Source organism: Gobius niger (genome assembly GCF_951799975.1).
Source record: "Gobius niger genome assembly, chromosome: 13".
NCBI classification, from domain to species: Eukaryota; Metazoa; Chordata; class Actinopteri; order Gobiiformes; family Gobiidae; genus Gobius; species Gobius niger.
The window spans coordinates 603,743-614,756 of NC_136864.1; the positions used below are offsets into that span (position 1 = coordinate 603,743).

Genomic DNA, 11,014 nt, shown 5'->3' on the forward strand with positions numbered 1-11,014 from the left:
AGGGGGAGGAGAGGGGGAGGAGGAGGAGAGAGAGAGGAGGAGGAGGAGAGGGAGGAGAGGAGGAGGAGGAGGAGAGAGAGAGGAGGAGGAGGAGAGGGGGAGGGGGAGGAGAGGGGGAGGAGAGGGGGAGGGGGAGGAGGAGGAGAGAGAGAGGAGGAGGAGGAGAGAGAGGAGAGGAGGAGGAGGAGGAGGAGGAGAGGGGGAGGAGGAGGAGGAGGGGGAGGAGAGGGGGAGGAGAGGGGGAGGAGGAGGAGAGGAGGAGGGGAGGAGGAGGAGATGAGGAGGAGGAGAGGAGGAGGGGAGGAGGAGGAGGAGGGGAGGAGGAGGAGGAGGGGAGGAGGAGGAGAGGAGGAGGAGGAGGTGGATAGGAGGAGGAGAGGAGGAGGGAGGAGAGGAGGAGGAGGAGAGGAGGAGGGAGGAGGAGGAGGAGGAGAGGAGGAGGAGGAGAGGAGGAGGAGGAGAAGAATGTGTAAATTTCTCCACACTTTAGCCTCTCTTCAGTCCTGCAGACTCGACTCTGAGTCAAACCCTGGTCAAAGTTGAAACACGGTGACATTAAACACAGTTCTGCTGAAGCTCCAAGGCCACGTCCTCCAGACTAAACACGGACATGACGAAGGCGACGCTGCAGGTGAACACGGACGATACACACGCGTGGAACATCAGCAGGTCACAAGTTTCTCCAGCTCCACTTTAACCACATTTAAAATTTAAAAAAAGTGATGAAAAAGTGACGGCAACAATCAGGGAAAAAGATCCTTCAGGCAGGTTTCTCGGCCTGAACTCTGGCCTATAGGCTGTCGGCTTTTAGATTTGGGTAAAGGTGAACCGATACGAGTACAAGGCATTTTCTTCAACAGACTTTTCCAGATTAGTTTGTAATTAGTTCATTTACTCATTTACATTTCCTTGAGAAAAGTCGGCGACACTTTTAACCTCTGACCCCCCGCCTGAACCAAATGCCTTCTGTCCTCTTAGGCTATTAGGCCTGTGTGACGCCTCATTTGAAAGCTAAGACCCACAAAACTGATATTTTTCCTCACGTTGTTGCTGTGTTGTGTCACCTTTTGTATGTTTTTATTTTATTTTATTTTTGTTCCATTTTTGTCACAATTTTCTTGAATTTTTGTCATATTTTTTGTTGAATTTTTGTCACATTTTTGTTGATTTTTTGTCACATTTTTGTTGAATTTTTTCTTGTTTTCTTGTCATTTTTTGTGGCTGTTTTAGTGCTTCTTTCCCCAAGAAGCTTTTTGATTGGGGTAAAGCCAAACTGGAGAAAATGTGCTCGGTTCAGGTGGGAGTTAAGAGTTTAAGAGAAGTTATATCAGAATTGAACAGATGCCATTTTATTTATTTTCCTTTAACATGATTAAGTTTCTGTCTCTCCATCACAGACAGAGCATCTCATTAAAGCTCCTCAGTGCTTTTATGTATTTGTCTTGAACAATAGTACTGAGATGTTACTTATTCCTGCAGATAAATGTCTCTTTTCTCCTTTGCTTCAGCTCCGTGTGGATTTTCTCCTGAGTTTATAGAAACTTATCCAGGAGCTTCAGCGTTTTCAATGTTCTGCTCATTTTCCCTCAATATAAACATGTGTATCTCTTTATTTGGGATTTTCTGATGACTTTTTAGTCGCTGGGTTAGTTTTTCAGATCAAAAAGAATCACCAGATCTGTTAGCCGATTAGCATCATTAGCAGCATTAGCAGCATTAGCAGCATTAGCAACATTAGCAGCATTAGCAGCATTAGCAACATTAGCAACACAAGCACCATTAGCTACATTAGCATCATTAGCATCATTAGCAACATTAGCAGCATTAGCAACATTAGCAACATTAGCAGCATTAGCAACATTAGCAGCATTAACAACATTAGCATCATTAGCATCATTAGCAACATTAGCAACACTAGCAGCATTAGCTACATTAGCATCATTAGCATCATTAGCATCATTAGCAACATTAGCAGCATTAGCATCATTAGCAACATTAGCAACATTAGCAGCATTAGCCACATTGGCAACATTAGCAACATTAGCAACATTAGCATCATTAGCAACATTAGCAATACTAGCAACATTAGCAACATTAGCATCATTAGCAACATTAGCATCATTAGCAACATTAGCAACATTAGCAGCATTAGCAGCATTAGCAACATTAGCAGCATTAGCATCATTAGCAACATTAGCAACATTAGCAGCATTAGCATCATTAGCAACACTAGCAGCATTAGCTACATTAGCAACATTAGCAACATTAGCATCATTAGCAACATTAGCAACATTAGCATCATTAGCAACATTAGCATCATTAGCAACATTAGCAACATTAGCAGCATTAGCAGCATTAGCATCATTAGCAACATTAGCAACATTAGCAGCATTAGCATCATTAGCAACATTAGCAACATTAGCAGCATTAGCATCATTAGCAACACTAGCAGCATTAGCTACATTAGCAACATTAGCAACATTAGCATCATTAGCAACATTAGCAACATTAGCATCATTAGCAACATTAGCAACATTAGCAACATTAGCAACATTAGCATCATTAGCAACATTAGCAACATTAGCAACATTAGCAACATTAGCATCATTAGCAACATTAGCAACATTAGCATCATTAGCAACATTAGGAACATTAGCAACATTAGTATCATTAGCAACATTAGCAACATTAGCATCATTAGCAACATTAGCAACATTAGCATCATTAGCAACATTAGGAACATTAGCAACATTAGTATCATTAGCAACATTAGCAACATTAGCATCATTAGCAACATTAGGAACATTAGCATCATTAGCAACATTAGCAACATTAGCAACATTAGCATCATTAGCAACATTAGCAACATTAGCCTGTAAGTTGTAAACACTGCAGACATGTAGCTCTGGTTAAATCCAGCTCAGACTCTGGTTTAGGGAGAGTCGTCTGTAATAAAGTCAGATCTATGTGGAACATTTGATTTGTTTGTTGTTATTTTCTCTCCTCAGTGGAGCCGTAGGAGCCGCTCCTCCTGTAGGAGCCGCTCCTCCTGTAGGAGCCGCTCCTCCTGTAGGAGCCGCTCCTCCTGTAGGAGCCGCTCCTCCTGTAGGAGCCGCTCCTCCTGTAGGAGCCGCTCCTGTAGGAGCTGCAGGAGGAATCGGGACCTCATTAGTGAGTACGAGTGTGTGTCCGATACTGGTATCAGAGCGTCCTCAGAGGTGAAACACATCAGTGCTTTGTTTACTTCAGACTTTAGTTGCATCCCATAATATCGCGACACCAGAGTGTGTTCGTTATGCTGTTCAGCCCTAAACAAAATCGAAAAGCAAAGGTTTAAATGTGAGCTTTAAGTTCCAGAGGGATTTTGGATCTGGGTTCGTTTTTGAATAAATAGTTTTTAGTGAAACAAATCGTCCACTTTTTTCCAAACTTTTCCAAACCTCATTTGGATAAAACGTCCCTAAAGTTCAGTCCGTTTGTGCACATGCCCCGTGCATGTTCCTCCCGGCTTTAGCCGCCGCTGCCTCCAGCACAGGAAATGACCATATTTGGATGACAGCATCTTCCGTGCTACACGTGGATACCAAACCTGTCAGTGTTTGTGAATGGGAAAGACCAGGGACACATGAACCTCCTGAAGTTAGAAGCCCTGGCCCGGCCGCTCTGCTCAGGCTCATGTTTCAGTCTGAGGCAGAAGTCGCTGCTCCTGAATCTGTGTCTGGGACGGGACAGACTCCGAGGAACAGCTGCTGTGATCCTGCTCCGTCTGGCCCCGCCCCTTCCTGTGTCCCAGACAAAACAACTCCAGGACTGGATCCACCGAAGTCCTGTTTCTGTGACCCGGGGCCAAACATCAGAGCTCCTGCGTCTGAGGAGCTCGTTCCACTGGGGGCCGCCATCGCTGTAGTACCTCCATGTCGCCACTAGGCCCCATTGAAAGCATCGGAGTTTAGACACGTTAAAAACAACTTTAACGCCTGGTTTCTGTGTTTTCAACACCAGACGAGGCCAGATGTTCCTCCTGAGAAAACGCTGAGTCACAGTTTAAGAAACCAGGCTGTTTAACTCCCGCCTGAACCCAGAGGATCTTTTTCCTCACGGCATCACATTTTTTATCCATCATTTTTTTGTTGGGTTTTCAACTCATTTTAGTAACTCATTTTTTTGGGTAATTTTTCGTCAACTTTTTGTCAATTTTCTATCACTTTTTTGTCCAATTTTTGTAAAAAAAATGGTTACTTTTTTGTCTTTTTTTTTTTTTTTTGTTACTTTTTTTTCTTTTTTTTTTTCCATTTTTTTGTCTTTTTTTGTATCTATTATTTTTTTTTTTAAATGTTTTTTTTTCATTTTGTTTTCATTTTTTTTGGTCATTTTTTGGTCAATTTTTTATCAAATTTGTTATCAAATTTTTGTCACTTTTTTAAAAAAAATTTTAAATCATTTTTTTTCATTTTTTTTTCATTTTTTTGGTCATTTTTTGTCATTTTTTTAAACATTTTTAATCTTTTTTTTCTTTCATTTTTTTGTCATTTTTAATCTTTTTTTTTTCATTTTTTTGTCATTTTTTATCACATTTTTGTCACATTTTTGTCATTTTTTGTCTTTCTTTGGTCATTTTTTTAAATCATTTTTTAATCATTTTTTGTACATTTTTTTGTCAAACTTTTCTCACTTTTTTGTCACATTTCCATCATTGTTTTCGTCTCAGTTTTGTTGCTATTTTCACAGCTTTTTGGATTGGGGTAAAGCCAAACTGGAGAAAATGTGCTGGGTTCAGGTGGGAGTTAAGGGGTTAAACTCCTCACAGTTTGGTTTTACCCACAACTAAAAACTTCCTGAAAAAAGTGTCAAAATAGTGATAAAAACGAGGATGAAAAAGCCACAAAAACATGAGAAAAACTCGACTAGAAAGTGATTCGAACGCGGGTAAAAACATCTAGAATGTGTTTGGCTAAGGGGGGGTCAGAGGTGAACCCGTCTCCATAGCGACCCCTCCTCTGTGACCCCCCCTCCTCAGTGACCCCCCCCCTCCTCAGTGCCCCCCCCCCCCTCTGTGACCCCCCCCCCCTCCTCGTGGTACCTGCAGCCGCCCGTCCAGCGTCCTCTGGATGGTGACGCACAGCCCGGGCTGGTGCCCCCTGGTGGTGACGGCGGTGACCAGCGCCTCCAGCTCGTCGCGGCGCTCCCTCAGCTTCCTCACCAGGCTCTCGATGGCCCGGCGCGCGAAGCCCTCGCTCTCGCCGGCCTGGCACTGCCGCAGCAGGCTGTGCACGGCGCCGTGCACCGGGTCCGAGCCCAGGCCCGGGCTGGCGGAGGAGGCGGGGCCGAACCCGGGGCTGAAGGAGGGGTCGGGGGCGGGGTCCGACAGGGACATGATCTGGAACCACAGCACAGGTTAGTCTCCGCCCACACCTGCGGCCGCTCCAGTCAGACGAAAGCACGAGAGTAAAGATAAAGCTCTGACCTTTAGGGGGCGCTGGGGGACAAAATGTACCCCCAAAATACTTTTTCTGTGCATAAATCCTATTGATTAACCTCTTAACTCCCGCCTGAACAGAGAGCATTTTCTCCAGTTCAGCTTTACCCAAATCCTGTAGGCCAGAGTAACGCCTCATCTGAAAGACCTACAAAACTGAATGGATCTTTTTCCTCACGTCAGATTTTGTTTCATCACTTTTTTTGTCGGGCAGTCGTCTCATTTTTGTCAAATTTTCGTGACTTTTTTGTCCATTTCTTGTCACTTTTTCCTCGATTTTTCATCAAAATTTTCCCACTTTTTTTGTCAAATTTTTGTCCATTTTTGTTATTTTTGTCACTTTTTTGGTCACTTTTTTGTCACATTTTTTGTCACTTTTTCGTCACTTTTTCGTCAATTTTTTCTCACTTTTTTCACATCTTCATCATTGTTTTCGTCTCAGTTTTTTTGTTGCTATTTTCACACCTTTTTTCCAGAAGCTTTTGGATTGGGGTAAAGCTGGAGAAAATGTGCTCGGTTCAGGTGGGAGTTAACGAAAACAAGGATGAAAATGTGAAAAAAGTGAGAAAAAATTGACGAAAAATATACAAAAAAATTACAAAAATTGACAAAAAATTGACAAAAAAGTGATAAGAATTAGACAAAAAAATGCGAATAATTTGACGAAAAAGTGACAAAAAAGTCACGAAAATTTGACAAAAATGAGACGACTGCCCAAAAAAAAAGTGATGAAAAAAACTCTGATGACGTGAGGAAAAAGATCAATTTAGTTTTGTAGATCTTAGCTTTCAAATGAGGCGTTACACTGGCCTACAGGATTTGGGTAAAGCTGAACTGGAGAAAATGATCTCGGTTCAGGCGGGAGTTAAGAGGTTAAAGAGGGAGTGACAGAATAACATGATGTAAAGCTTGAAAAAGTCCATTTTGTGATCTTAGCGATGCTTTTGTTGTGCTGCGTTTGGAGCATTAGCTAAACATGCTAATGACACGTTTACCCATAAAGCTGCACATGAGGCGTCACTCTGGCTCCAGTCCAGACGCTTTTAGATTTGGGTAAAGCTGAACATGGTTAAGTGCATTAACCTCTTAACTCCCGTCTGAACCAAGCACATTTTCTCCAGTTTGGCTTTACCCGAATCAAAAAGCTTCTGGGGAAAAAAGCACCAAAACAGCCACAAAAAATGAGAAGAAACAAGGATGTGACAAAAACGCAACGAAAAAGTGACAAAAATTCAACAAAAATTCAACAAAAAAATGACAAAAATTCAACAAAAATTCAACAAAAATGTGACAAAAATTCAACAAAAAAGTGACAAAAATTCAACAAAAATTCAACAAAAAAGTGACAAAAATTCAACAAAAAAGTGACAAAAATTCAACAAAAAAGTGACAAAAATTCAACAAAAATTCAACAAAAAAATGACAAAAATTCAACAAAAAATCAACAAAAATGTGACAAAAATTCAACAAAAAAGTGACAAAAATTCAACAAAAAAGTGACAAAAATTCAACAAAAATTCAACAAAAAAGTGACAAAAATTCAACAAAAAAGTGACAAAAATTCAACAAAAAAGTGACAAAAATTCAACAAAAAAGTGACAAAAATGTGACAAAAAAGTGACAAAAATGTGACAAAAAAGTGACAAAAATGTGACAAAAATTCAACAAAAATGTGACAAAAATTCAACAAAAATGTGACAAAAATTCAACAAAAATTCAACAAAAATTCAACAAAAATTCTACAAAAAATCAACAAAAATTCAACAAAAATTCAACAAAAATTCAACAAAAATTCAACAAAAATTCAACAAAAATTCAACAAAAATTCAACAAAAATGTGACAAAAATAAAAAAAATAAAAAAATGTGACACAACACAGTAACAACGTGAGGAAAAAGATCAGTTTTGTGGGTCTTAGCTTTCAAATGAGGCGTTACACAGGCCTATATAATGGCCAAAGAGGTTCAGGCGGGGGGTAAGAGGTTAAGAGGTGAATTTTCTCTGGATTATTAAGAGGTTTGACTGTTGAGAGCAGATACGGCACATTTAAAACAGATGATAAATAACTGTTTATCCCTGAACGACCTGAAACATCAGTGGATCCGTTTAAAGCAGAACTGAGTAACTTCTGTGATGCAGCGGCTTTAAAACAAACACAAAAGAACATTCTCATGTCCAGTAAACAGACGGAGCTCCGGACAGAGGCGGCTCGAGCGGCTCTTTAACCTGTTAACCCCCGCCTGAACCCAGAGCATTACCCAGGTCAGCTTTACCCAAATCCTGTAGGCCAGAGTAACGCCTCATTTGAAAGCTAAGATCTACAGAACTCATCTGAATGGATCTTTTTTCCACACGTCATCACATTTTTTTTCCATAATTTTTTTTTTTTGGGGGGGGTTTGCCCGTTTTTTGTCCTTATTTTATCAGTTTTTTGTCTAAGTTTTCTCACTTTTTTTTGTCACATTTTCATAATTTTTTCATAATTTTTTTGTCATTTTTTGTCAATTTTTTGTGACATTTTTGCCACTTTTTCATAATGTTTTCATAATTTTTTCGTCAATTTTTTGTCAATTTTTTGTCCGTTTTTTGTCAATTTTTTGTTAATTTTTTGTTAATTTTTTGTCAATTTTTTGTGACATTTTTGCCACTTTTTCATCATTTTTTCATCATTTTTTTGTCAATTTTTTTGCCACTTTTTCATTTAAAAAAAAAAAAGTCGGTTTTTTGTCTAAGTTTTCTCACTTTTTTTGTCACATTTTTGTCATTTTTTCATAATGTTTTTGTCCTTTATTGTCAATTTTTTGTGACATTTTTGCCACTTTTTCATCATTTTTTCATCATTTTTTCATCATTTTTTTGGCAATTTTTTTGCCACATTTTCATAAAAAAAAAAAAAAAAAGTCAGTTTTTTGTCTAAGTTTTCTCACTTTTTTGTCTCATTTCCATCATTGTTTTTGTCTCCGTTCCGTCTCTATTTTCTCACCTTTTTCCCAGAAGCTTTCGGATTGGGGTAAAGCCAAACTGGAGAGAATGTGCTCGGTTCAGGCGGGAGTTAAGGGGTTAAAGGTGAATCTCGATCTGAATCGTCTCTTTTTCCCCTGAACGATTCACAAACACGTTTTTCAAAGCGTAACATCCGTCTCTTTGTTACTTTAGACGATTTACATCAAACTCCAGCCTTTTACTGATGGACCAGAAAGAGCCAGTCTTTTAAACGGCTCTTTCAGACGAGCCGATCCCCAAACCTGATCCTCACAACGCCATGTTTAAATACTGACTGAATGTTCCCCCATAGACTCATATGGGAGAACGAGATTTCAAAGGCCGTTTCCTCACGTTCTCCCATATAAGTCTATGGGGAAATCACGTTTCCCGACCAAAGATGTTGTTAGCATTCGGCCTCTCCCAGTGTATTCCTATGGCTCCAAACGGGGGTGAAGACCAGACAGGTACGGATCAACTCGTCTAAGCTCTGGAACAACGGTGGCCTGTTCCTTTAAAGTGATGTCTGTAAGTTTGAGGAGGACAGATCAAAATGAGGAGAGCAAGAACAGAATCAAGCTCCTCCCCCTCCCTCCTGATTGGGCCGGTTCACAGGAAGCGCTCGTCTCATTGGTCGACGCGGGAGGATGCGAGACTCTGATTAGTTGCCGAGATCCGGGAAGGTTAAAAAAATAACACATATTATTACTTACTTTACATCAACATGCGAGACCGGGATGTAGATTTTGCACATTTTGTAGAATTGGTAACACGTTCAGACTTACAGACGATCACTTTAACAGGTTCACTTGGAAAGCTCAGACTCAGTAGAAACCCAGGCTGCTTTAGAGACATTCTCCTCCAGATCAAACTGAAGCAAATGGAAGTCAAAGCTCTTCAGGTCCATCTTTATAAATGTCACAAACCTGTGGCGTGACAGCGGCGCGCGCGCGGCATAAAGGAGCGATGTCGCTGCAGCTGTGGCTGAAACAACCCGGACTAAAGCCAGGGTTAACCCGGGCTACACGAGGCTAACCAGCGCTGCCCGCGTCAAAAGCAGAAGCTCCCGGACGAGCGCGCGCCTCTCCGTGTCCCCGGGTCAGCGCGCGGGCGGGGACGCGGCGGGATCAACAGTTGTCACCGTACCTGGAGCTGCGGAGCCTCCAGCGGGGCCGTGCGGCTGTGTGTGCCCGCCGAGCAGCGCCTGAGCCTGGGCAGAGCGCGGTGCGTCAGTGCGCTGTGGCTCTGGCTCCTCTCCGTCTGCCGCTGTGTCTGTCTGCGAGCGCGCGCGTGTGTGTGAGTGTGTCTGCGCGTGCGTGCGTGTGTGTGTGCGGGCGCGCGCGGCTGTCTGGGCGCGTGCGCGCGCCAGACGCTCGGGTCACGCGCTCAGACGCCAGACATAACAGGAAGTGAGGCAACTCCAGCACGCGCTAAAAATAATAGAAAATAAAAGTGTGCGGCTCAGACTGAGCGTGAGTCACTGTCTGTGTGCGAGCGCCGCCCCGCGGAGGACGGCGGGACTGCGGCGAGGGCTGGAATCACAGGCACGTTCCCTCATGTTCGGCTTTACCCGAATCTGAAAACTCTATTGGACAGAGCGTCAAAACAGCGGCGGAAACACGGATGGAAATACAAGTGATAAAAAGCAACTAAACAGCAACAGACACGCAATTAACCTCTTAACTCCCGCCTGAACCGAGAGCATGTTCTCCAGGTCAGCTTTACCCAAATCCACCCAAGGTCAGTGTAACGCCTCATTTGAAAGCTAAGACCTACAAAACTCATCTAGATGGATCTTTTTCCTCACGTCAGATTTTTTTTCCATCATTTTTTTTTGGGGGGGTTCAACTCTTTTTTTTACATTTTTTGTCACATTTTTGCCACTTTTTCATCATTTTTTCATCATTTTTTCATCATTTTTTCTCACTTTTTTCTCACTTTTTTTGTCAATTTTTTTTTCCATCATTTTTTTTTCTTCATTTTTTTTCATTTTTTTCACATTTTTGTCATTTTTTTTCTTTTTTTGTGTAATTTTTTGTCAAATTTTTATCACATTTTTGTCATTTTTTTGGGTCATTTTTTCATCACTTTTTCATCAAAGTTTTCTCACTTTTTTGTCACATTTCCATCTTTGTTTTCGTCTCAGTTCTGTCTCTATTTTCACAGCTTTTTTCCAGAAGCTTTTGGATTGGGGTAAAGCCAGACTGGAGAAAATGTGCTCGGTTCAGGCGGGAGTTAAGGGGTTAATAAGAGACAAAAGACATGATGAAAATGTGACAAAAAGCAGACAAACTTATGAAGAAAACACCATTAAAAAAACTACAAAAAACAGACAACACAACTAAAAAGTGACTGTCAGTTTTGTAGGTCTTAGCTTTCAAATGAGGCCTTACTCTGGCCTATAGGCTGCAAGCTTTTAGATTTAGGTAAAGCCGAACTGGGGAAAATGCACTTTGTAAGAGATTAAACAGTATCGACATGTAGTTACTTTGTACTTGTACTTGAGTAAAACAATAGTAACTCATATTCATTTTGTGGAGATGTAAATGTAAAAAG

General features: G+C 41.3%; 1 protein-coding gene across 1 annotated transcript in view; it reads right to left on the reverse strand.

The window, feature by feature from the left end:
• Positions 1–9,864, reverse strand: part of LOC306972831 (mothers against decapentaplegic homolog 4-like) — a 16,526-nt gene extending 6,662 nt beyond the window's left edge. The window contains exons 1-4 of the mRNA XM_079569538.1: positions 9,605–9,864; positions 5,081–5,377; positions 3,015–3,145; positions 564–625 (exon numbers count right to left, since the gene is read on the reverse strand). Of these exons, the coding sequence (XP_079425664.1) occupies positions 564–625; positions 3,015–3,145; positions 5,081–5,374 (487 nt within the window). The 5' untranslated portion in view covers positions 5,375–5,377; positions 9,605–9,864. The remainder of the gene's footprint in view (positions 1–563; positions 626–3,014; positions 3,146–5,080; positions 5,378–9,604) is intronic.
• Positions 9,865–11,014: the final 1,150 nt, after the last annotated feature.